This window comes from Drosophila ananassae, chromosome 3R, assembly GCF_017639315.1.
Source record: "Drosophila ananassae strain 14024-0371.13 chromosome 3R, ASM1763931v2, whole genome shotgun sequence".
Lineage (NCBI taxonomy): Eukaryota > Metazoa > Arthropoda > Insecta > Diptera > Drosophilidae > Drosophila > Drosophila ananassae.
This window is the reverse complement of record NC_057930.1, coordinates 17,309,308-17,334,309: the sequence shown is the minus strand read 5'-3', so window position 1 is coordinate 17,334,309 and position 25,002 is coordinate 17,309,308. Positions and strand designations below refer to the sequence as shown.

At 40.7% G+C, this 25,002-nt stretch overlaps 7 protein-coding genes across 9 annotated transcripts; 3 read left to right on the top strand and 4 right to left on the bottom strand.

Annotated features, from left to right (window-relative positions):
• The first annotated feature begins 4,897 nt into the window (after positions 1-4,897).
• Positions 4,898-10,362, top strand: LOC6507945 (glycerol-3-phosphate dehydrogenase [NAD(+)], cytoplasmic). Of its 2 annotated transcripts, none has more exons than XM_014906626.3 (7): positions 4,898-5,378; positions 5,514-5,691; positions 7,576-7,782; positions 7,847-8,219; positions 8,505-8,658; positions 8,721-8,813; positions 9,909-10,362. In XM_014906626.3, the coding sequence occupies exons 1-7, from the start codon at positions 5,335-5,337 to the stop codon at positions 9,919-9,921; spliced, it is 1,062 nt and encodes a 353-aa protein (XP_014762112.1). In that variant the 5' UTR covers positions 4,898-5,334; the 3' UTR covers positions 9,922-10,362. The 2 variants fall into 2 exon arrangements, with proteins under 2 accessions (XP_014762112.1, XP_001962710.1); XM_001962674.4 differs by lacking the exon at positions 9,909-10,362 and adding an exon at positions 9,304-9,648 and having other exon boundaries at positions 4,901-5,378.
• Positions 10,363-10,697: 335 nt separating this feature from the next.
• Positions 10,698-16,278, top strand: LOC6498396 (serine/threonine-protein kinase 11-interacting protein). 2 transcript variants are annotated; one of them, XM_014906627.3, is made up of 10 exons: positions 10,698-10,876; positions 11,025-11,149; positions 11,279-12,919; positions 12,974-13,094; positions 13,154-13,289; positions 13,349-13,481; positions 13,542-13,724; positions 14,081-14,149; positions 14,488-15,552; positions 15,615-16,278. In XM_014906627.3, the coding sequence occupies exons 2-10, from the start codon at positions 11,059-11,061 to the stop codon at positions 16,082-16,084; spliced, it is 3,909 nt and encodes a 1,302-aa protein (XP_014762113.1). In that variant the 5' UTR covers positions 10,698-10,876; positions 11,025-11,058; the 3' UTR covers positions 16,085-16,278. The 2 variants fall into 2 exon arrangements, with proteins under 2 accessions (XP_014762113.1, XP_001962711.1); XM_001962675.4 differs by lacking the exon at positions 14,081-14,149.
• A 165-nt stretch (positions 16,279-16,443) lies between these two features.
• On the bottom strand, positions 16,444-17,421 carry LOC6497123 (transmembrane protein 138). Its single transcript, XM_001962676.4, has 3 exons — positions 17,060-17,421; positions 16,740-16,993; positions 16,444-16,679 (listed from the first exon to the last, which is right to left on the bottom strand). Exons 1-3 carry the CDS (start codon positions 17,317-17,319, stop codon positions 16,570-16,572), a joined length of 624 nt encoding a protein of 207 aa, XP_001962712.2. The 5' UTR covers positions 17,320-17,421; the 3' UTR covers positions 16,444-16,569.
• A 43-nt stretch (positions 17,422-17,464) lies between these two features.
• Positions 17,465-17,743, bottom strand: LOC6502419. The gene has a single exon (XM_001962677.4). The coding sequence runs from the start codon at positions 17,741-17,743 to the stop codon at positions 17,480-17,482; it is 264 nt and encodes an 87-aa protein (XP_001962713.1). The 3' UTR covers positions 17,465-17,479.
• LOC6498397 (vitelline membrane protein Vm26Ab) lies at positions 17,602-18,577 on the top strand. Its single transcript, XM_001962678.4, has one exon. The coding sequence runs from the start codon at positions 18,024-18,026 to the stop codon at positions 18,513-18,515; it is 492 nt and encodes a 163-aa protein (XP_001962714.1). The 5' UTR covers positions 17,602-18,023; the 3' UTR covers positions 18,516-18,577.
• A 629-nt stretch (positions 18,578-19,206) lies between these two features.
• LOC6497122 (vitelline membrane protein Vm26Ab) lies at positions 19,207-19,845 on the bottom strand. The gene has a single exon (XM_001962679.4). The coding sequence runs from the start codon at positions 19,807-19,809 to the stop codon at positions 19,258-19,260; it is 552 nt and encodes a 183-aa protein (XP_001962715.1). The 5' UTR covers positions 19,810-19,845; the 3' UTR covers positions 19,207-19,257.
• A 1,327-nt stretch (positions 19,846-21,172) lies between these two features.
• Positions 21,173-21,806, bottom strand: LOC6497121 (vitelline membrane protein Vm26Aa). The gene has a single exon (XM_001962680.4). The coding sequence runs from the start codon at positions 21,732-21,734 to the stop codon at positions 21,291-21,293; it is 444 nt and encodes a 147-aa protein (XP_001962716.1). The 5' UTR covers positions 21,735-21,806; the 3' UTR covers positions 21,173-21,290.
• Positions 21,807-25,002: the final 3,196 nt, after the last annotated feature.

Below are 25,002 nucleotides of genomic sequence, written 5' to 3'. Positions count from 1 at the left end.
CATGTTATTTCAACCTGGCAAGGACCTGGCAGGGCATCCATCATCCATGCCCCATTCCATCTCTGAAAATCCCTGGCTGGCATTCCATCCCCTTTCCTGCGAATCCAATCCAATAGCTTTTTCGCAGACATTTCCACCTTTTTCGCGTTTTGGCTTTGAAATCCATTCAGGATAGTTCCGTAAAGCTTTACCATTATCCATAGTCATAATCTAGTCTAAATGACATTTATAAAATATAATTTAAGACAATGCTAATCGCTTCAAAATAAAAAATTTGTTCTGAAAAAAACTAAACATTTAATGCATTTTTGATGTTAAAAAAAACGTACGTAAGTATAAAATACAAGCAGCTTTAATAATTTTCAGGAGTTCGTTTGAAAGAGAGTATGTAGGTCGAAATAATTATTTTATAAACAAAATATTTAAGACATTTTTTATCCCTTAAATGGTAAAAATCCCAGATTCATTCCCTAAACCGATGTCCGGTGTTTCTTTACAAATGTTTCGTTTTTCCCCTCCTGTTTGCTCGTGGTTCATTTTGTCGATTTAGCGATACATTCCGAATATCCTTTTTAGAAATCGTGAAAATGAAAAGATAACTTTGCCGCAGGGCAAACCACTACATCCTTGTTTCATATTTTGCTCCACTGTTACTTTTGTGTCTTTACTTTCTTTTTCTGGGTGTTTTGGTTAGAACAGAAATATTTTAAATGCTTGTATGCTTAAATACTATTACATCAAAATATTTTTATACATTCATGCACGGAAAAAAAATTAAATATATAAAAAATGTGTAGTGTTTATTACAATAATTATATTTTTTGTAGCAAAATTTGCAATAAGTTTGAACGAAATTATTATATTCCGACAGCTTGTAGTTATTACTAGTTATTATTATATTATTAGCTTACTTATTAGTTTTTAGTTTCTTCAGGAACAAAGAAACTATTTGATGACTTTTTAATGATAAGTCTTCTTAAAACTAATTCATTAGTAAATTACATACAGGGTTCTGTAAAATTTAATTTTTGATAGGATATTTAATGGATTGAAAATACTCTCTAAAAACTATTTGGGATATCTAGCTTTTTATTAAAAAAGAAAAAGCTGGATGCCTCACGGGTTTTTACGGCATAGTTAGTCTTTGCGAAAGTTAGGAACTTTTAAATAAAATCCACAAAATGAAATAAAAGCTTGGAACTTTAAGACACTATGGCTTAAACATCCTAATTGATTTTTATTTATTAATGCAAAGGAAATCAAATTAGTTATGAGAACTCGGCACGAGTAAGATCGGAAGTTAGCGACTTGTTACTGAGAGTCATTTCTTTCTTCTAGAAAATATATGAATACATTCGTGGAATTTTTGGGGATTAATAAAAAGTGTTCAAATGCAACGACAAACAATTCGTTTGTAAAGGACAGTAGACATTTGAATTGTCATAATGGACCTTGAACATTTTTTCTTCTATTTGCTGAACTACATAAACCCGCCAACCCTAACAAGCCAAAGTAAATGAAGTTAATGGAAGAAGCCCCACAAAAAATCCATAGAATAAAAGTAAATACTATATTTGAAGCAATTAAAACAATTAAGAGCTCGGCACTTTTTGTCAAAAACAAATAAGCTTGGGAAAAAATGGTGCGCCGAAAAAAAACAGATGAAAATAAATTACAGGACGAAACTGCCAAAACACTTTGCATGGCAAAGAAAACGGCAAATAAAAATGTAAATCATAAAAACAGAAATGAAAATAAAAATCCTCAATTTGTATGCTTTCGCATAGTCCGAAAACGCTTAAGCATTGTCCTGGGAAGGACCTCTCGAAGCGCTTGAGAGGTGAAGCGATGGAGTGAGATGTCATAAATTTTGCGAGTACAACGACTATATCGGAATACCGAATGGGAATCGACTTGACAGAGAACATGTGCGGAATACGTCTATTATTGATGCTCAGCGCCTGAAAATCTCGTCCTGTCATCAAAGGACCGATTCAATTGTCTGAGACAAATGTCTTTGGCAAAAGGTAAGGAGTGAAGTCTTATTTTGCATATGCAAGCGCCTTGGGCGGCGACCATCAGAGGGACAGCCGCACAGACCGCTTGGACATGTATACATTACCCTTTTATTTCATCTTGTTGATTCCCTCTGACCACCACCCACCCATCGAACCCCCTCCCCAAGAGCCAGGAGGTTGGGGCTGGGGGGAAAAGTTTTATCACTTCTTTTCACACTTTTCCAGCCATTGCTGGCCATGGGCAATACATCTTGGGCCACAAAACACAAAATCGTCTTAAGTATTTTGTGTGGTTTAAATAAAGTAAAAATAATAATGAAAAATAAAAACCACTGCCCAGCTGTCCTTGTGTGTATAACTGTGACTGTATGTGTGTGGGTGTGTGTGAAAAAGGATAAGCGCGCTACATCCGCTTAGAGTTGTCTTCTTTTAGTCTTGCCATACCCTTTTTATTAAGGACATATTTCCAAGAATATTATTTTTGTTCTCTGAGAAATTGGGTATCCAAGACTGGGTTTAATTGAACTTTGATCATTAATACTTTTTACATTTCAATAAAGTAGATAGAATTCTTAAAGGGATCCTTAAACGCAATATTTCTACAAATTGTTATTGTATTTGGAAACAATATAAACCTTATTATTATCCAAAAAGCTATAAAATAATATTAAAAAAAAGCTTCAATTTATCAGAAACGAACAAAAGATCATCCAATAGTCTGTTAATCCTTCAACTCCTTGAATGTTTTTCCTTCTTTATACTTCTTCGTTTTTTGGGTCTCGTTACTGCGTACATGATTTTATTTTGGATGCTGTAACAATTTTTTATTTTTCATGTACTATTATTCTATGCCCAAGTCTGAAGTGTCCATCATTGTTTTTTATAGGCAGATTGGTCTTCAAATAGCTCGGCATGGAGTAGGACAGAAAAGGGTTAATTCCCCACACCATCACACACCACAACAGCGCCGACATGGCCATCAACAATGAGCAGTTTATCGTCAGCATGACATGCGAATTAGCCAAGGATAAAAAGGTGGGCTGCATATTGAATTTATAGGGATTGGGGATGTGTGGATATGGGATAACCGATGTATGATATGTGATATGGGTTCTACATTTGGGCGTGACTCAATCTCCACGCAATCTTGATGATGTGAATTGTGGCACTTGTCAATGCAATGTGCTGCGTGGGTTGTCATAGGACGGAATAGAATTTATAACTGCATGGGAATGTCGGGCTTGTGCAGAGCAATTTCGCCCACGTCCAGTCGGGCATGCGAATGCAAAATGATTCCAAAAAGACAAATGGCTCTAACGGGCAACACAAATATAATAATTTCGCGCAAAAGGGCCATTGATTCTGTCGAACGTAGTTATGGAAATGCAATCAAATGTCAAGCGTTTTTAGTTTTATATTTTTTCTATAACTATTTAGTGTTTGTTACAATACATTCTTACGCTTTTAACAAATATAAACTATTAGATAGTCACTTTTATTCTGTTTTCTAAGACAGTTATTGGAAAAAGGACGATAACCACTTAAGTAGGCAACAAAAAATATTATCTATCCTAAAAATTTAAATTCGAATTTCGAAAGATTATTAATTAATTACCTTTTTTGAGAACAATCTTAAGATTATGATCGATTATGCAACTCGCCTCAATACTTAACAGACAACATTGGGACTTTGGTTGTCTTATCTGCAGGAGTGCTGCAGGAATGTTGCAAGTACCAGAATCTAAAAACAACGCCCCCGTACACATGCAATCGTCCGCCTAGTATTGACCCATGGAGGAGGTTAATCATGCAGCGATGTTACGCGCTAATACCTTCATGTGAGCTGGACCACGTGCTTTCCTCACGTTCGTTGCGTGTCTAACTCTGTTTGCCACCGTTGTATGTAGCACTGGTAGGTGGGCGGTGGGTGTGCACCATAAAGGCTGAGTGGTTGGGTGGTTGAGTGGTTGGTTGAGCGGTTTGGCGTGGCTGTGCTCGGGGTGGCTTTAATTCCATTGCAGCATCCGAGGCAATCTCCTGGTGGCTGTTGTTGCTTTTTCTGTTGCTGCTGTGCACCCGTAAAATTGATTGCGGCGAAAGCTGGAAAGTTGCACGTTATGCTCGTGGCCTGACTTGGTATCTCTGGTCTGGTGTGTTTCCGGCTGCTGCTCCTTCGCCAGAGTGTGTGGGTGGTTTTGGACATGTGCCATTGCTTATTTTCATGGAAAATTGTGATCTAGTATAGTTTTAGTCTTTTCTTGTTCTCTCATTGATACTTTCTTGGAATTCTGAAAGCGTGGCTTAGTAGATATGATACAATAGAATTGTCAGTTTTTGTCCTGTCTTTTTACCTGACTAGGTGAACTCCTTTAAAAAATTTAAAGCCAAACTAAATTATAACTAAACTATCCAAGTCCATCTATGCTCTATCTATAGTCCGTCGAAAACTAGTTTCAAAAAAGAGGGGAAACACTTATAAGTTTTTAGAAATATTACATGATTTTTATTTATAGATAAAGATTTATACTAATACCTACCAAACGCTTTGTCCTTTAGTTCAATAAAAATTTATTTAGCAGCTTTATTTAAAGAAAAACCAAATCCTAACTAAGCCATCGATTCATAGAAAAATGTTGATTTTATACATATATAGCCAATATAGGTATTCAAAAAATATATTGCAGTTAAGTATGGAAACTATTATATTCCTAACAATCGAGATAATACTTAATAGCCAAAAAGAACCGTGAAACCTTTTTAAATTGGCGCCAACTATTGGAGATGATAAATTTTCCAGTGATAACCTATTATTTTTTACTATCGATTGGCTCCTTTTGACAGTTGGTGTGTTTTACAACACTGGCACAAATCCAGGGAGGATTCCCGTTGCCAATAATTAATCTTCGTTGATTGGAGCTCTTAAATTTAAAATTAATAGATTATCCTGGAAATTGGGATGGCAAGGAATCCACAACTGCAAGCTGAAACCAAATACAGGATAGCGATGTGAAGGAACCTACCTTTTCGTCCCAAAACCAACTGCTCTCTCGCATTCACGAAGACGCACGAAGGGTGCCCTCTCTTCTCAGACACACGAAGCCCCAACTTTTTCTTGTTGTTCAATGTTTCGCTTATATTAACATGTGGGGAATGGAAAGAATCATTTAGTCGCCGTGGCTCCAACGTGTCAGTAGTTTCACATTTTAATCGTCCGGTCGCGAAGTAGCACCTCGAGCGCCCAAGAAAAAGCAGCAACTGCAACAGTAACTACGACACCAACAACAATATCAACAGAAATCACATTAAAGCGGACGGAATGGCGGAAAAAGTAAATGTGTGCATTGTTGGCTCCGGCAACTGGTGAGTGCATTTAATCTGCTGCCCTGGCACTTGGCGATGCAATTATTATATAAGAATCGCCATACGGCACTTCTGGGCTACTACTTTACGTCCACCTAACTAACACTACTCCTCCTCCCGTCTATGAATCTCCAGGGGTTCGGCCATCGCCAAGATTGTGGGCGCCAATGCAGCGGCGCTGCCCGAGTTCGAGGAGCGGGTGACCATGTTCGTCTACGAGGAACTGATCGATGGCAAGAAGCTGACGGAGATAATCAACGAGACGCACGAGAACGTCAAGTACCTGAAGGGTCACAAGCTGCCCCCGAATGTGGTAAGTGGTGGGGCAGGTCCTTCCCCAGTCAGCACAGTACTGTCATAGACTGCACTCCCGATAAGCAGGCCAATTCCCATGTGCTGCCCAAAGTTGCGGTGTGTAATTTCAGCTATTCACGTTTTTGCCACCTTATGTAACAGCTGGGCTAAGTGGTGGCGGTGTTGGCGGATTAACAACGACCTGGTACATATGAGCGCCTTACATAAAAGGCCTTTGCCTTGATCTTGACCGTGCAGCGCCAAATTATCTAATCAGGCGAGTGCACGTCTATTTATACTCTCCTGCCCGCTCACGTCTCTCCGTGTGGCACTTGCTCTGGCCGTGTTGTTTTGGCCCAATGCATTTTTCAGGGACGGCAACAACAAAAACGGTTTCACCTTCAATGGGTTGCCAACGCCGCTCTTACACCGTCGTCTCTCTGCTGCTCTCTCTGTTTGTGTTTCTCTTAAATCTTGGGCCCCCATTGCCTTTGGCGTAGGTCAAGGCCGGCTTGAGTTTCCCCGACTCCCTTATCCACCAAGCTACTACTCCCCTTCCTGGCTTGGATTATCCGCTGGTGCGGGTAAATTGCGTCAATATTGTATTAGGAAATAATTTGAGCAGCCGATAAGCGGGCTGGGGCGATCCACTTCAAATGGGTGGACTCATACATATGTATGTGCTCCACAAACCACTTGAGCTCTCGTATTTACTGATTATAGATAACCCCAAACGTTGTATGTCGGGCGATAAAATCCATCGTAGTAGCATCATTGGGGCCCTGTCCTAGCCCCAAAGCAAATAGTCACTTCCAAGTGTTCCCCGCTTGCTTAGGAAAACTTTCCGAACAAACACACCCATGCCCAGGCCAAATAAATATGTATTACAATCATGCGTTAACAGCATGAATTGATAAAAACCGAAAAAACAAAAACATACCAAAATATCGGGGCGAGTCTGTCCATGCTATATAGAACTGGTCTATACATATCACTGACTCTCGTCTGTGGATATATTTTGGCAAACGTTTGGTGGCCTTAAGGTGGCTGCGGGGACGCAAAGGCGTCAAAACAACAAATTGGTTTCTATAGCCAAAAAAACAAAGATCGGGATCAATGTCAAAAATGCAACAAGAATGCAAAATAGAAGGGGGAAAAATAAAATAAAAAGTAGGCAGTAGCAGTTTCTAGTACACAGGTCGTGTGTTTCATAAAGGTTTCGATTAGCACACTTTTGTTGACTTGCTAACCAAACAATAATAAAATTAAGCTACAATAAATCTTCATGATATACTTTATTTGTTTTTGTTTCTTGCTAAAATTAGGAAGATATAGACTTGCTTAGACTAGAGTTCCATAATCATTTTATAAAACCTGTTGCAAATGCCAAGTGGATTGTTATTCAAAGATAAAGGCCAACGACTACTGAACTTTACACCTTTATAAACAAAATTGGTCAACAAAGCGACTTTGTACGCTACAAAGTATGTTTCCCAAGCGGCTTATTCGCAACACCCCCGAATAAGGGTACAATTATAAATATTTTGCCAACAAACGCCCAACATATAAACAAGTTTATGTAAGAAATGCGGCAAAAACAGGTTAGCAGTGCCAGCGGGGCGATATGACAAACAGAGACAGTGCGAATAACTTAATCGTATCAAGTTCGGACGATCGATCGATCGAGCCCCACACTTTAGCCAGTCTAGACATCTGAGAGACGCGCCTCCAAAAATTAAAAAAACGGAACACGAGCCGGGAAAATGATTTCCTCGTTCGGTCTGCAGTTCCCTTCATTCAACCTTCAGTATGCTTATCAGAATTCAGAGTGACTTATTTTTTGTTTAATTCTTATCAGAAAGCAATTACTCAAGTCTTTTTTATTGCCTCTCTTCACAAACAGGTGGCTGTGCCCGACCTGGTTGAGGCTGCCAAGAACGCCGACATCCTGATCTTCGTGGTGCCCCACCAGTTCATTCCCAACTTCTGCAAACAGCTGCTTGGCAAGATCAAGCCCAATGCCATCGCCATATCCCTGATCAAGGGCTTCGACAAGGCCGAGGGTGGCGGCATTGATCTGATTTCGCATATTATCACGCGACACCTCAAGGTAAGTGTCCCCGTAAAGGTGACCCTACCACAAATGCTAACACCCACGTGATTTATCGCTCCAGATCCCATGCGCCGTGCTGATGGGCGCCAATCTGGCCAACGAAGTGGCTGAGGGCAACTTCTGCGAGACAACCATCGGCTGCACGGACAAGAAATACGGCAAGGTGCTCCGCGACCTCTTCCAAGCCAATCACTTCCGCGTGGTCGTCGTCGACGATGCCGACGCCGTGGAGGTCTGTGGCGCCCTGAAGAACATCGTCGCCTGCGGTGCGGGCTTCGTCGATGGCCTGAAGCTGGGCGACAACACCAAGGCAGCTGTCATCCGGCTGGGTCTCATGGAGATGATCCGCTTCGTGGATGTCTTCTATCCTGGCAGCAAGCTGTCCACCTTCTTCGAGAGCTGCGGTGTTGCGGATCTGATCACGACATGTTACGGTGAGTAATCATAGTTATTTAATTATTTCGCGCTCAATTATAATGATTCACGGCTTGAGAACTTAAAAACACGTACAAGTGCCCTAACAATAAGAGGGTTATTAGTTTTACTCAAATATTGCAGTTGATTGGTTATCGTTCTGTGTACAATCGCTGTTGGGGTTTAATGACATTATTGCCTCTCTAAAACGCCTCTCTGAAAATGGCAAACAAAAGCCAACAAACTATATCAGATGTTAGGTTCTACGAATAAACAGTTGAATTAATATTTCTAATCCGCTACAGGTGGCCGCAATCGTCGCGTATCTGAGGCCTTTGTCACTTCCGGAAAAACAATTGAGGAGTTGGAGAAAGAAATGCTGAATGGCCAGAAGCTGCAGGGCCCACCCACTGCCGAGGAGGTCAACTACATGCTGAAGAACAAGGGGCTGGAGGACAAGTAAGCTTCAATATTAATAATTTTGAAACACTATTTAACTGAAACCACTCTCTGCATTGCAGGTTTCCTCTGTTCACGGCTATCCACAAAATTTGCACAAATCAGCTCAAGCCTAATGATTTAATCGATTGCATACGCAATCACCCTGAGCATATGTAAGTCACTAGTTTGCGTTTGTAATGCTTCTGTTGTGCCCGTTTATCCTGCCTCCTCTTAATCCCGACTTCCTGAACATCCTGCTCCCTCGAAATTGAACCTGCTCTGTACTTTTTGATTTAATAATAGACTCTTAAGTTGCTTTACTTTTAAGTTTATCCTTTCCTAAACTTTAGTTATTGCACCTTCTGTTTCTGTTATTTTATTATTTTTGGAATGTTTGTTTTTATATTAATTTTAATAATACCTTCTCGTTACTAAACTAAGATTTATTTTTAAAAAATAACAAACAGCTGAATAATAAAGCAAAACGAAATTCCAAATTTCCTTCTAAATAAAAATGAAAAAAGTATATATTTTCTGAATCATCATATCGTATCAGGCCATTCACAATCCCCCATGTTATTCAGCCATTTCAATATTTCATTATGTTTTTCATCCATAACATATATTTGTTTTCTTATTTTCTTTCTATATTATTTCTCATAGGGATACGTCCATCATGCCGTCGCCAAAACTCTAAACTGTGTTACACCCAAACCAGATCAGTCAAATGTATATTGTAAATACTAAAATCTACTCGCAAAGATCAAGTCAACCCAAGACAAGTCATCTACTTCACCACTCATATACAACCGGCATATATAGATCGATACATATATATGCAATAATTCGATCAAGTCGCTTTCCATGTCAGCTGCAACTTGCATTTCTTTAATACTTTTTATTTAACTGCCACTGTTTTCATTATGATATCTCGATAATTGTGTAAAGTGTTTATGTGTTAGACAAAACGAAGAACCAAATAAAAGTGTCATATTTATTAAATGATAATTGGATTTGTTGAAAATAAATAATAAATATACATTTTTGTATATTAACAAATAAAAAGCGTTCTTCAATTGGCATTCCCACAAAATTGGCACCACATATTGGCGGAGCAGTACGTATCAAAATTCCAAGCTTAATTATTTTTCGAAAATTTCAGTTGTTTTCCAGGCACGGTTGTGTTTTTTCTTATAACAAATGTTTTAAAAGTTAAAACAAATATTTTATCTTATTTTAGCTAATGCACTTTATATTTTATTTCACAGGCAAAATTTGTAAAATCACAAAAGACAAGAACAAAACGTTTTTTAACATTTTTATGCACCAAAGAGAGAAAACGTATTTTTCAGCACAACTCCTTAAGCAACTTTTTAAAAATTGAGGGACTTCCCAGGTCCTGTAACTACCCAGCTACAAAAGATCTTACATAGGTTGTTTTTAGTTTATTTTTTATTTAGTCCAAAAGCATATCCAACGATCCACAAGAGAAAACTAACACGAAACACCAAAGTCTGCTTTAATTTTATAAAAATGCGCGAGTACCTAAAAAGATGTTGATATTGTCATTTTGTGGCCAAGAGTATTACAGCAGGAATCGAATGGATAATGGGTCGAACTTCGATAAGAACCAGATAGTCTAATTTTAACCGGATTGCGTAGATATTAGAATTTAAATGATAAAAAGTGTTGCAATAAAAGCTGAGTAGTTAAATAATTGAATTTTAAAATATCTTTTTACTATCTTCGACAATTGGCGTTCTGGATGACACTCACAGGAATGTTGGTGCTGATCATGAATTTATATTCTTTATAATATATTTATTTTTATGATAAATAAAAAGGTTTTAAAAAAATATGTGTTTTATTGCTAGAATGATGGGGAAATCATAACATTATGTTGGAAGGGAACATTTCTTACTTTCCCCCAAATCCTTTTGATTAGAAAAAATAATTCCAACTAACTATAATTACTATAACCATTAGAAAACTATTTAATTTTAAAAAAATTTTAAATTTGGTTTGGAACTTGACTAATAATCGATATGTTTGGTATATCGATCTAATGCCATCTCTAATTTTGCAAATTTAATGACAAGAAGAAGAAGCATAACAAAAGTATATTTGTGTTTACAGTGGAATATTCCAAAGACTTAATTCACAAGCAAAATTGAAATTTCTTTAAATGACGATGCAGACTCATTAGATGCACGACTAAATCAGCCTGTGCCACAATGTAAATACAAATTTTGGGCGTTTCACAGCTGACTGCAGCGTCATACGCAGTTGCCTTTGTTGTTCTGGAATTCCTATGGCGTGGAATTAGAATCTGGAGCATTACGCATCCGAGCCAAACTTCTCTAATTATTCCTGAACATTTTCAGATAGGGATTTGCATGCTGGAGCCACAGATTGAACATGGATCCCCAGAAAATTACGGAATTGGCCAACCTGCTGCGCCAAAACGGCGACAAAATATTGAGCTCCGAATTTACCTTAACGTTATCAGGTAAGTTAGAGGAGAATCGAGCGATCCAAGGCGATGGGAAACATGCGGGCGTTGGCTGACACACGGCTTTGTTCTCCGCCCGGATCACATTTGCCCACAAATTGCGTCTAACACAGTTGCTCTTTATAGGTTCCCTTCTCCGAGCCCTCAACGACTCGTTTACTTTGATCGCTGACACCGAGGTCTCTCACGACCAGGGCTTTCAAGTGGTCAAGCCCATCAATGCCAAGTCCAGCGTGTTCCCCGACTTGCAGCTGCTGCATGATTTCGTTCAAAAAACGACGTTGTTGAAACTGACCCACTTTCCCAGCGAACTGCACTTCGAGGGTCCCATTGACATCGCCAAGTTCCGAGGCCTGAAGAGGCTGGAGGTGCACAAGATTAACATAAACCAGGTGGTGGGCATCCAGGCACTTCGGGTACAGCTGCAACATCTTATTTGCGTTAAGAGTCTGTCCTGCGTGGACGACATTATAACGCGGTGCGGTGGCGATAACTCGAATGGGTTCGTCTGGAATGAGCTGCAATCGGCCGACTTCAGCTACAACAACCTGCGCAGTGTGGACACGGCCCTGGAGTTCGCCCACCACCTACAGCATCTGAGCCTCCGGCACAACAAACTCACCAGCGTGGCGGCAATAAAGTGGCTACCAAACCTAAAAACCCTCGACCTGAGCTACAACTGCCTGACTCATTTGCCGCAGCTCCATATGGAAGCTGGCAGACGACTGCTTCTCCTTAACATTAGCAACAATTTCGTGGAAGAGCTGCTAGACATTGCTAAGCTGGACTCGCTGAACAGCCTGGACCTGTCCGACAACTGTCTGCTGGAGCACTCGCAGCTGCTGCCCCTTAGTGCCATTATGACTTTAACCACGCTTTGCCTTCAGGGGAATCCGTTGGCATGTAATCCCAAGCATCGGCTGGCGACGGCGCAGTACCTGCATAAGCAAACTTCAACGGTGAAGTTTGTTTTAGACTTGGAACCCTTGTCCAAGGCGGAGAAGGCTCTGACGGGCAGCCAAAAGTGGCGCTACATAGGCCCGCTTATGCCAAGGAGTAGCTCCGTGTCGATAAACAGTTCCACCGCCTCCATCAATACGAGTGATGGCTCTCAGTTCTCCAGCTTTGGGTCCCAGCGATCAGTGTCCATCAGAGGTGTCCACGACAACTCTTCCGAAGCAGAGCAGTCGGTAGAAACGGATACATCGCTGGTTAGCCGGACCTCTAAAAAAAGCAGGAATCACGTCAGGGTTGCGATCATAGATGACCCCAGTGAGACGGCTCAAACTTCGGCTCGGATACAGAAGCCTGTGGCAGAGGAGCCATCTGTCCTTAAGACCCTGGAATCAGAGGAATGGCTGGATGGTGGTGCTGAGCAATTGCTGCGCATGGCTGCGTCCCAGACCACTGAGGAGGAGATCATTCAGGGTCGCCAGCGGTTCGAAGAGTATATTGGCGGGCTATCCGAATCTTCGCAACTAAAAGCAGATCAGGACGAGGAAGAGCACTTCAACATTAGCTCCACGCCGACTAACGCGGCTCTTGGTACACATTTCGACACCACCCTGACTCCTATAAAGCCTGGCTCCGGAAATGTGACTGAGCAAACTTTGTACGAGACCTGCGAAGAGGGTGAGAATACCCAATACGAGAGCATCAATGATAGCGCCAAGGACCAATCAAAGGAGGATCAAGAGCCCGACAAGCACACTAAATTGCTTAGCCTCTATGCCAGCAGTCCAGATGCTACTAACGAAGAAAATCCAGGTGAGTTTTAGGAATTCCTGATTTATCATTCCTGATTATCATTTTTTTTTTTAGTTTCGGATGCGGAACCCGACGAGGAAACATATATAGTCTATAGCGAACAAAAGCCAAGTGAACCACTGTTCCTTACCATATCTTCGAACTTTATTCGCGAAAAGGATACACTTAGTGAACGGTGAGTTCTAATCGTACTTGGAAGTTTATGAAATAAAAATAAAGACAATTTTTTAATAGAACCATTACTAAGTGGAGTCTGAAAGTTCTGGAATCCTGTGAGCGTGTCAAGTCTAATACACTACGAATAATTTTCAACACAATTCGTCAGGATAAAAGGGAGCGCATATATTGTGTTGAGAATACATTGTGTCAGGTTTGTCAAGGCTTAAAAAATATCCCACAACATATAGATAATCAAATATTTACTCCTAGGAACTGGAAGGCAAGCTCCGCAATATCCTCTCGCAGCGCGATCTCACGGAAATGAACATTGCCATCTATCGCTGCGTAAACTGCATGACACAGTTTACAGTGGAGCAGAAGACCAAACGATACAATACGGATGGTATTCCTTTCATGACATAGAAAGTTAATTAATTTCTAATATAACAATTATTCCCTTTAGGCCTGCGTTGTCCTGACTGCCGGAGTGTGTATGTGACAGAGGTCACGGACTTGTCTTCTTCGATGGAAAAGCCAAAAGTGGAAATTACGCCGGAACCGAAAATTTCCCCAGCACTGATTGTGGAAGAGTCGCCGGTGACGACGCCCATTTTAGCGTTAAATAAGGAGGAGAATAACAGCATTGGCAAGTCCTTGATAGGCCTTCTTTTTTACGTTGATCAAGTTTTGGAATGTGTTTAAAATCTATCCATCATTGTAGTTAATTTTCTGGTTTCCATTGGTTGAGATAGTTATTGGTTTATGTAATCGTTGACTGGTATCCTTAAGCTTAAGTTGGTCATTATTACTATTGTACATTGATTTAATTTTTATATTTTTATTTCTTTCTTTTTCTTTTGCATGCAAACACAAATCGATATGGCAAAAACCAATCTAACTTTTGTATATTTACATTGTTTTTGTACTTTTTTCTCTCACCCACCAACCGGCAACAATCAAACAATGTTTGTTGCGATGTAAAAATCTTAATTAATACTTTAGTGGCCAACTGCAGGCTAACAACCGCTAAAAACACACCAAAGCATAGGAGTTTGATGCAAACCACCAAAAGTTAATATGCCAATTTGTATACTTTTTATTTCATTCTTGCTATGCAACTAAAATTTGCATTTTAGTTTGTTCTGTGAAGCAGCATTTGAGGGTATCTGAACATTATGTCTATTCTACACGTCCCCAGCTAACTAATAGCCCATTATTATTTATAGTTATCTTAATAGTAGCCCGATGGCTATTGGAACGTGTAGAATACTGATTCCCCACAACTGCTTAATATCTTCCAAATTTAACTAACTTGAAATCACATTTATTAAATATAACAGAGGCAATGCTGCTTCATCTGAATCCCCAATGGCCTATCCGAACGCCCCACTAACACTGAACTATTGTAGGTTCCGCCAATTCGCTAAATGACAGCAGTTCCTGCTCCAAGATTACAAACTCACGGAGCTCCTTCGACTCCAATCAGTCGGTCGTGGGCAGCTCGAACACGGACCGGGATCTGGAGTTCCGGGCCAATGAGAGCGATGTGGACATCATCTCCAATCCGAGCCAGTCCAGCATTGAAGTGCTGGACCCGAACTTTGTGCAAAGTGGTAGTCGCAAGGCTTCTGAAGAGCGTCGTCTATCCCAACTATTGGATCTTGCTCCGCCCAGCGACGCAGTTCGGCAAACTCAGAATTTCATGGAGCGAGAAGTGGATCAGTTGTTGGCCGAGCGGAGCACCACCCAGCCAGGAACACCATCTACAGCAGACACAGTGCTTGAAGCAGCACCGCCTGTGGCCCAAGTTCAGCTGACAGAGAGCAGCTCATCGGGGTCGGTGACGGACAGTATATGCACCTCCTACGAGCAACAGGGAAAGGATAAGCTTCAAAACCTTCCAAATTCTCCGCTCACTGCATCGGGAAGTAGTCAGGCTAGCGTGACAACTCCAGATGCCAATGGCCAGACCAAGGCAACCACTGAGGTCGGCTCTCAGCCCTTCGCATCCGTCTTCCAATCAACCAATCTGCTCATGTCCAGCTCGAAGAAGCTCATCGAGTCACAGGCCATCGCCTCCGGGGCCCAGCCATACAAGTTCAACTACAGCAACTTTAGCGACATCGATCACCGGCTCAAGCTGTACTTCTACCAGAATAAGTTCAAGCTAGATGGGGAGCACATCAAATGGCTGGCCAAAGGAAGGGTCTACAACGAGCAGACGCAGGTCCTCGGAGAAGGGCTCTTGGTGATGTCCACCAAGAAAGTATACCTGATGGAGACTTTTGCAGCGCCCGAAGACGACGTGGCCAAGTGGCTACGCCAGACCGTCAGTGTAACCGTAGATCGGCTGGCGACTGTTCAGCTGTTGCCTTGGAAGTTGGGTCTCTCGTTCACCATCGGCGGTTGGGGCGGATTTTCGCTGCTGATGCTCGACATGCTGAGGACTGACAGCTTACTTCTGTACCTTCAAGGTGTGTATACTTGGGATTAATGATTTTAAGCCAGTTTCATCAAGCGATTTATTTTTTCTTAGATAACCCCTTGCCAGGGCAGTGCAAGCTAAGTCAACAGCCATCCCCGGCGCTCAGTAACTACCTGCAGGCGATTGAGGCCGAGCCAGTAAAGATATGCGCTCTTCTACCCCGCTGCCAATGGACTTGTGGCCAGGAGCAACAAAGCTTTGAGCCATGCATGCTCCTGACCACCGCCACCCATCTCTACATCTCAGGGAAGGGCAAGTTCGCTTGGCTATCGTCGAAGAAACTGGATTCTTCTCCGCCACCATTAGAATTTAGCCTCACGCAGCCTATGAGCAACTTGGTGGACGTGGACCAAATCTCAGAGCAGCAATACGTGGTTAACTTCATCGATGAGACGCAGAACAAGTGCGAGATCTGGCAACTGCATTTCGAAACGCCAACCAGCGCCGAATGCTGCCTCAATGCGGTGGGACAGGAGTGGGAACGCCTCTTCGGCGTGCCCTTTTCCTACATGGGGACGTAGTTCTTCGCCCTTTTTTCAGGGGACCAAATAGTTTAAGGGGACGTATATTGTGCAAAACTTTCTAATTGTTGATCCCTATTGATTATGTTATCTAATATTCGATTAGCTTTATCATTTGGACCTACCTTACTACATTTAAACTTTAGCGTAGGTGTTTCAAGTTTTTGACAATATTAATATGGTGCTAATCCACATGTACTGTAAATATTTATTGTGTATCGAAATCAAATTAGTTAAATAAATAAAGCAATAATATTTAAGGACAATCTTTCGTAGTGTCAAGAAAGAAACACTTCTTGGGGCTTTTAAAATCCATTCTAATAGCGACCAACAGATGGCGCCAGGAGTCTCGTTTAAAAATAAATTAAACAACTAATCTTTACGCATAACTAAGATTTATTTAAATGTTTTACACTTGATTTGCACTTCCCATTACCAATTTATAATTGCCCTTCCTATCTAGAATCTATCCCTTTCCAATCCCATTACTTATCACCCAACTGCTCAACAATCCAGTCCACATACTCCTCCTTGAAGCGAGGATCGGCCATGGTTAGTGCTGTGGACTTGCAGCTGTAGTAATAAAACACCGAAACTGCCAGGAAAACCAGAACCATAACGTAAGAGTGCTTGGAGAAGGGACCAATGCTCTTACCTATACGCTGGATCACAGACAGGGCAATCAATCCAAGGGGCCACTCGGTTGTCTCATTTCCCGGAGCCAAGCGATATTGGGAGACGATCCAGAAGTGCTGCGAGGCAGACAGCAGGAAGTAGATGGTGACGCTGACCAGGAAGAGCTTGCAGTTGCGCAGGATGATGTGCGAGGCACCCACCTGGTGCACACAGGTCGAGTGGAGGGTGAAGGTAAATAGGACATATTCAGCGATGATCAGGACATCCTGGATGCTAAAGGATTTCGTTGTTAAATAGCATTAAGTAAGCCTAGTAGGTCCTAGCCTAGCATCCACTTACACAAAGAATAGTATAGCAGTTTGCAATCGATTCCTCGCCAGCGAAGCTCCAAAAGCATTGAAGAATAGATCCACTCCCAAGAGGGCAAACTGGAGCATCAGGATCCAGGAGTATCTTCTCAAGGTTAGCTTCATTGCAAATTTTGTTGAAAACTTTTTGATGGGGGGAGTGTATTGCCTTTTTGTTGTGTTTGGACAGTCCGGAGTTTGTTGTGTCCTTTTCCTTAGTGACGTCAAAGGCGCCCACGCAGGCATGCGCATATCCCGTTAAACCCAGTGGTTATCGATTACAAAGTGGTTTCGATAAAAGTGGAGGATATATTTAAATTTTTGAATCAGTACCCAGTTTCATATTCAATTTAAAAGTTTGCTGAGTTTTTTTTGTATTTAAAATTTATAATTAAAAATAATATACTACATTTTATTCCTGGATATATCGTGCATATTCGAAAAGTAATGGCGGCTGCATCCATTTTCCCTTTCCAATCCTGGTTTGGCGTCGAAATCTCCGATAGTACTGCTGGTTTATTTCGGAGTAGAAGTTCGTGGGCAGCAGGTGGGACCAATTCTGATCGCTTTCGGTATTCCTCCCCTCCAGAAACTGGAACATTGATGCGGAAGTGGCTTCGGGCCATCTCGGATTTAAGGTCACCATAATGAGGACCAATAACCAAAACGTCATCATTGTTGTCGACAAATGGAGCTAAATATGTGGCCAGTGCAGAGCACCCACAAAAAATCTAAAGCCAATACCCGACACCGAAGCACTCACCGGGTTGGTTGGATGGAAGTCAGCATTTTTGGGACACTGCTTTGATTTGCATTTTTTCCCACTCGCTGGTGTTCTACTCCGGCAATGCAGGTCTTGCTATTCTACACTTTTTTGGGCTATAAAGTTGGTGGCTTCGAAGGGAGTCACCAACAGTTCTTCTCCGTTCGCCACTTCAGCAGCAACTTCCTCCAAAATGGCATTCAACCTTCGCAACATCCTCGCCATCGCTTTCCTGGCTTTGACCGCCGTCTGCGCCGAGACCATCCAGCTGCAGCCCACCCAAGGCATCCTAATCCCCGCTCCATTGGCCGAGAACATCCGTGTGTCGCGTGCTGCTTACGGCGGATACGCTGCCCCAGCCGCCGCTCCCTCGTACTCTGCCCCCGCTGCTCCATCCTATGCCGCACCAGCCGCTCCTGCTGCTCCCGCCTACTCTGCACCAGCTGCTGCTCCCGCCTACTCCGCCCCAGCTGCTCCGGCCTACTCCGCTCCAGCTCCTGCCGCTCCCGCCTACTCCGCCCCGGCCTCCATCCCGTCGCCCCCGTGCCCCAAGAACTACCTGTTCAGCTGCCAGCCCTCTCTCCAGCCCGTTCCCTGCTCCGCCCCAGCTCCATCCTACGGCTCCGCCGGCGCGTACTCCCAGTACGTGCCCCAGTACGCCGTGCCATACGTCCGGGAGCTGTAAAAACGATCATTACTCTGAAGACAAACCGAACTCTTGAATAAAATGCATTGCTTATAAAAAAACTTTATAATTTTATTATTTTTTCTGTGTTTTAAAAAACACAGGATATTTACAAAGCACCTTGCAGTGACTAGTGTTTTGGCTTATTGCATAGGATTCTTTGGCGAAAAATTTTAGATAATTTAAAACCTCATAAAAAAATAACATTTCGATCAATATTTTTCCAATTCATCCATGTAACTCCTTTGAAAATCTGAATTTGCCATATATGGCTCCAAACCATACTTGTATCATTTATATTCATACGATTCTCAAGGGGAATATCTTAAATTATTTTAAGATCGATTTAATATCAATTTGCATAAAAAACCTGAGAGAAAATTGGTCGATCTAAATTTGTGTCTTTTTTCTGATATAACCCTTGTTAAAAACCATTCTCTACCAGTTAATTTGCCACTTTTAATTTGATTTTTTTACGGAATACTTTGATGTTTGAAAGTCTTTTGGATGAAATTTCTTTGGACAAACATTAAGAAAACCCTTTTCTCTCCACATTTCTTAAATTTTTTTACGTAAAGCCCTTGAAAAAATAGGGGTAGTGAAATATACGTAATTTTAAAGCAGTTTAAGTTAAACAACATAGATACCTCTTTGTACCATGATTTCCAAGCAAAAAATAACATTTTTAAAGTAATTTTTAATAAGTCGTTTAATTTATTTTCTTTAATCAGTACTCTTTCTCTCAATAACCAGAACCGGTGCTGGGGGAAGCACAGGGAACAGGTTTGATTACTGCTTCACAGGAAAATACATAGTTCTTTGGGCAGGGCGCAGAGGTAATCTCAGCAGGCGCCTCATATGGCTCTGGTTCCTCCTGGTCGTAGCTACGAGCAAAGCCGAATCCAGGTCTTCTGAATCCTCCGAAACCTGGACGTCCGAACCCTGGACCCCCAAATCCTGGACCTCCAAAACCTGGTCCTCCGAAACCTGGCCCTCCAAAACCTGGACCTCCAAAGCCAGGACCTCCGAATCCTGGCCCTCCAAAGTTGTTCTCCACAACCACTTCCTGAACGATCTGCTGCTGACGCGCTTGGCGAATCAGTTCCGAATGGGAAGCCGAATCCTCTAGGAAGGTCTTAGGCGTAAGAACTCGCACCGGAATAAAATGGTAGAGCGGCAGTGGCAAGCTCCTCACACATCGGGTGGCGGGGGTGAGCACGGGATTGTAGCCACTTAGCCGACCCAAACAATGTGCCCCAGCAATGATGAGGAGGAATCCAAGATATCTCAGCATATTGATTACTCTGGCGGCCGTGTAAACTGAGACAACCAAGTTGCGGCGTGGTCAGATGGTTTTTATAACTTCATTCATCTGAAAGTGCAATGCCAAGCGAAAGTGGAAAAAAATGCAGCCAAGACAGAGAGTCGGGGCAAGGTGACCTGGTCAGGTGGGTCAGTGGGTCGAACATTCTGACTAGAGGAAGTGGGTAGAAATGGGGTCGCATGAAAATGGCATCGGGAAAAGGGCCCTTGGGGCCATGTCCCAGAGGTGCCCTGGTCAAGACATTACTGTTCGTCGAGAAACTGGAGAACCTTAAGCCCGAAGGCCAGTACATTGTATGTAGCTAGGGGTTGCGTCTCCAAAGCCGGTGGGGGCTGACCGCCCAGTCAACCATTTGATTGGATCGGATATCGTATTACCCCAGCGTTTGCACTTTCCACTTTTGCGCTTCGCTTGTCGATTTGCATCGCCGTCTCGGATGTGTCGCAATCGCTTTTCCTCATCCCCGATTCAATCCCAATAAAATTAATTTTTTTTCTTAAATATTTTTGGCTTGTTTAAGCATTAACTTAAGTTCATAGACCCAGCTCCTCTTTTATAATCCAGACTTCCAGGTAAACGCAGCTAATGCTAACTTTGCAATTATTTTCGCAGATTTGGCTTCCGATTTAACACTCTATCACTGTCATTTTAAGCGGTTAAGGTATTTTATTACATAAGCAAATATATATTAAAAGTTTTTGTCATTTTTAATGACTGTTATTTACATATTAAATTATTAATATATACTTATATTAAAATACACAATTATCTCGGCATCCAAGGTCTATAATATTGAAGAAATTACATAAAATAGTATTCTAATTCTTTAAAAAAGTAACTATCATTATTTTAGAATATATTTTTATATTACTAATTATACTATTAAATATAGCCTTAAATGATACCCTTTCATGTTTTTACATTCAAGAAAATCAATTAATTTTCATAATAAAAAGTTGATAGGAAAAAAAAGGCATCAAATGTGTTCTTAAATGGTTATTATAAAGTTTCTACACATGTTTTACTTTTATTTTAAGTATAATTTTAAAACCCTAACATAAAAGCTTATGTTAGCTTCCCCATGTCCCCTTAGCTTATGTTTGTCCCCTTCCCCAAAAATACCATTTTTTGTTAAGCTTCCAAAAATATTGTATTTGGAAGACCCTTAAGAAAACCTTCTATCCTTTTTAAATAAAATATTAGAATCTTAAATTGTCTAATAATAAAAACTAAAGAGCGAAATATGGAAAGGAATAAGGAAATACGAAAAGGTATTTAACAGAATCCTGTTTCCTATTATTTAAAGTTGTAAAATAAATTAAAACACTAGTAATTTCAGTTTTTGCTTTTTATTATGCAAATATATTTTTTTGGTTTTTTTAAAGGGTCAAATTGTTTTTTTGTTAGCATGGTCGACGATCAAATGGCTGGAGCGGCAGAAGGACTAATCCTTAGTACTGGTAGCCATAGGCCTGGGGAACGTAGGCACCGCTGTAGAGCTGCTGCTGGTGCTGGGGGATGCCGTAGTTGGGGGCGACGTAGGTGGCCACCGGGGAGGAGTAGGCGCCGGCGGATCCGTAGCTGGGAGCAGAAGCGCTGCAGGGCACGGGGGCAAGGTTGGGCTGGCAGCTGAACAGGTAGTTCTTGGGGCAGGGAGGAGCCTGGATGCTGGAGCCTCCATATCCACCGGCGCTGCCACCGTAGGCAGACTTGCGCAGACGGGTCAGATCACCATAGCCCTGGCCAGTGACTCCCTCCACCTCGCTGTCCTGGGAGGTCAGAGCCACGGTGGCTCCGCCAGTGGTGCCGGTGAGGGAAGAAGTGGCCACATTGGTGGGAGAGGCCAGAGCGGCAGCGGCGAAGGCAACGAGGGCGATGCACACGAAGGATTTCATCTTGATTGGAGTTGGAGTTGGTGGCTGGTGAGAGCTGATTGAGCTGTTGAAGTTACCAAAGGTGACTGATGCCAATACCGACCAATCTTCTAGTTTATATAGTGAGCCGATCTGCCTAGTTAGCACTACCTCCAGAACTAAAACACTGTAACTACACTTCGTTTTTGTCTTAATTTCTTTTCTGCCCCATCAGCCCAACTCGAAAATATATATACCGCTGACTTTGTTAAAACCACGACATCAGTTTTTTGGGTCATCTCTGGGCGGCAGAGTGATTAGGTTGGCAAAAATGTAACACATTTTAGAATTTGGTGCATTGCACTCCAAAGGTGGGTGGAAATATGAAAGGTATGTGCTCTGGTTTTTACATGTGTCGAAATAATACAAATTGGACATAAAAACTAGAGTGCTTCCTACAGCTCCAACTTGGTAATTTATTCAAAATGTACGAATATGAAAATAATTATAAGTATTGATTTTATTACAGAAACTTTAAATAACTCTTTAAAAGAAAGATTGAAAATGATTGTTAGAATAATTTATTTTTAGATTGTACATGAGATGATAGATTTTACAAACCAATTCTAAATACTAACTGACAAATTATACTATATATTTAATTTAAATCCTAAACATTATTATGGATTCTAAATAACCATGATTTGATCTTACTTTCGTAAATCATAAGATCAAAATTAGACCAAAATATAAACCCATTATATTATACCACACAATTTCCAAACAATATAGCCTTTAGAAAAGACCATAAATGTTGAAATAAATTTATTAGATCATAATGTTAGATGCCCATGGCCTAAGCATAAATTATATTTATCTATTTTATGTAATTTCAAGGCAACTATATTTTAATTTTGTTGAATACAAATTTCTCCTGCTTTTTTGTCCAATTTTGAAACGCACTCCCCAAAATTTTCCAAACATATCAGACATATACGTATAGTGCAACGACCCAAATAACTTGTCTCTACTCGAAATTGTATTATCTATAGCTCTCGCATATAAATAACCAAAAATTAAATATAAAATTCGTATTTTGTTTTGAATTCTCCCCCAATATGTTTCTTCGAATACACGCAGAGAGTGTGAATATATATGTATGTATTGTATATAAAGAACATGTGTACATGTTCCTTGATAAACCCCCTACAAAGGCATCCACTTCTGAGACGAACATGGGATGTTCACTCACTTTAAAAATATGTGGCAATGACTCGAATTCAAACCGACTCGCTCAGATCAACACTCACAATGAGGGAAATTTGAGTTAGGTCACATATCATTACCACAAGAGCCTAAAATATAATTGTATGGAATATTCTCAATTGATATTTATTTTCTTTACTCGTATGTATCTGTAGATTCGATTTTAAAGGCCCCCGCCTAGATGATCTTTTTTATGATACATTTTTATGATTGGGGATCTTGGAACTTCATCTCTACATTAATAAATGATGTATTTTTTGTCTTATTATTATTGGCATCTGCGTTTCCGGTGACACACGATTTTAACTCGAAGCTAACAAATCAATCTTTGAAGATTTTGCTATAGAAATACATAAATTTAATGAAATATATTATATGATATAACCAAGAAGATTTTCTTAATTTATAATTGACTTGAAAGTGTTAGTTATAGACATCATCTTCAGCATTACATTCTGTTTTATTTAAATTTATATTTCCAAAGATGTTTTAAGATGTTTGTTGTAAGATGTTTTATATATTTCTTTAAAATTTATTGATAATGGTTTCTAGAGTTTATTTTTAATATCATTAAAATTATTTATTTAAATACTGAAATATTCAATAATTTATGTGCGAAAAAAGGAGATTGAGATTGGGCTAATATTACAGACAGAATGTTCATATTTTTGGTTTATAAATTAACAATGACCTGGTCAATTATAATTATTATTTTATGTTCATGTATAGCTATTAATAATGAAAATTTTTCGAGTAAAAATTTGATGAATATTTAAAGAATGTTCAGTTAAAACTGCAAGTCAACCGAAAATTTTTAATGAAGTTATGACTTGTGTACGGTTATGATAATGTATTACGCGTTTGTTGGGTTCTTTAGGGTTTTACCCATATCTCTAGTTTTGAAAGTTAATGCCCATCATAGCTCCAAAAATACTGTAAAGATTGTTTTGATATTTAAAACAAAATTTTGAGAATATAATTTACCTGTGAACGTGAGATAGATCTCTTAATTTTCTCTTCATTTTGTTGACATTTTTAATTAGCCATTTATTTATTAAAACTTTGAAGTGTTTTTAGACGCTTTTAAAATAATTTAAGTCATTGCATATTATTTGAAGTAACCCTACCCCCTTAATATACATTCATCTAAAAAGTTTTTATTCATTATCCGTTATCCAGTCTATTATCCAGTCCAGTGCAACGAATGGAAATGTTCTTTATGAAAGATATACTTAAAAGATACTTTTACAACCTAAAAGATAAAGAATAAACTGTTTATATAGCTCGTATTTCTTCAAGGACTATAAATATTACAGGGTGTTGGACCTAATGGTTACAAATTAAAAGTAACCATAATACAAAAATTGAATTTGTAACACTCCCATTAACGCGCAGGCACAATTAGGTCAACAAGCCATGGTTACTTCCAGCTGTATTTCTTTCTGGTCTATGGTCCCTTGGCCATGCCATGGGACCATCCCAACCCCGCAGAAGATCAAACAAGCCATATTTTCCGCTCACTCAGCAAGTAAGAGATTATGAAAAGCATCGCGTCATGCATCCGAGCACGGGGCGTGTAAATGTGAGGCGATGATCGCCGGAGTGAGAGGAGTGCGTGCCACATGCAAAGCGAGGAAGTGGCGGCAACCGCATCGGACGCCTCTATAATAATTGCCAGCCGGGCGCAGACGACCGACCAACTTCCTCGGCCTGCGGTCACTTTCACTTGGTCTTGGTCATGGCTGGCTCCTATCTTCGGGTGATTATCGCATTTCACACAGGCTGCCCTCATGCCCGCGTGAATTGCAGTTCGGTGTTGAGGGGTTTTAGTTTATCTGGTGCAATGTGCAATGTTATGGAATTTTGATTTCGAAACTGAAAACAGAACGAAGAGCGCGCAACGGGAACGACTAACCAGCTGGATAAATTCTAGCTGGCCCATTACCAGCTCAAGTTCTTGGTACGTCATCTGTGACTTTGTATGCAAATTGTATAAGATATCAAGTCTAGTTACGTGTAATGAAAATATCCAGTATGAGGCATG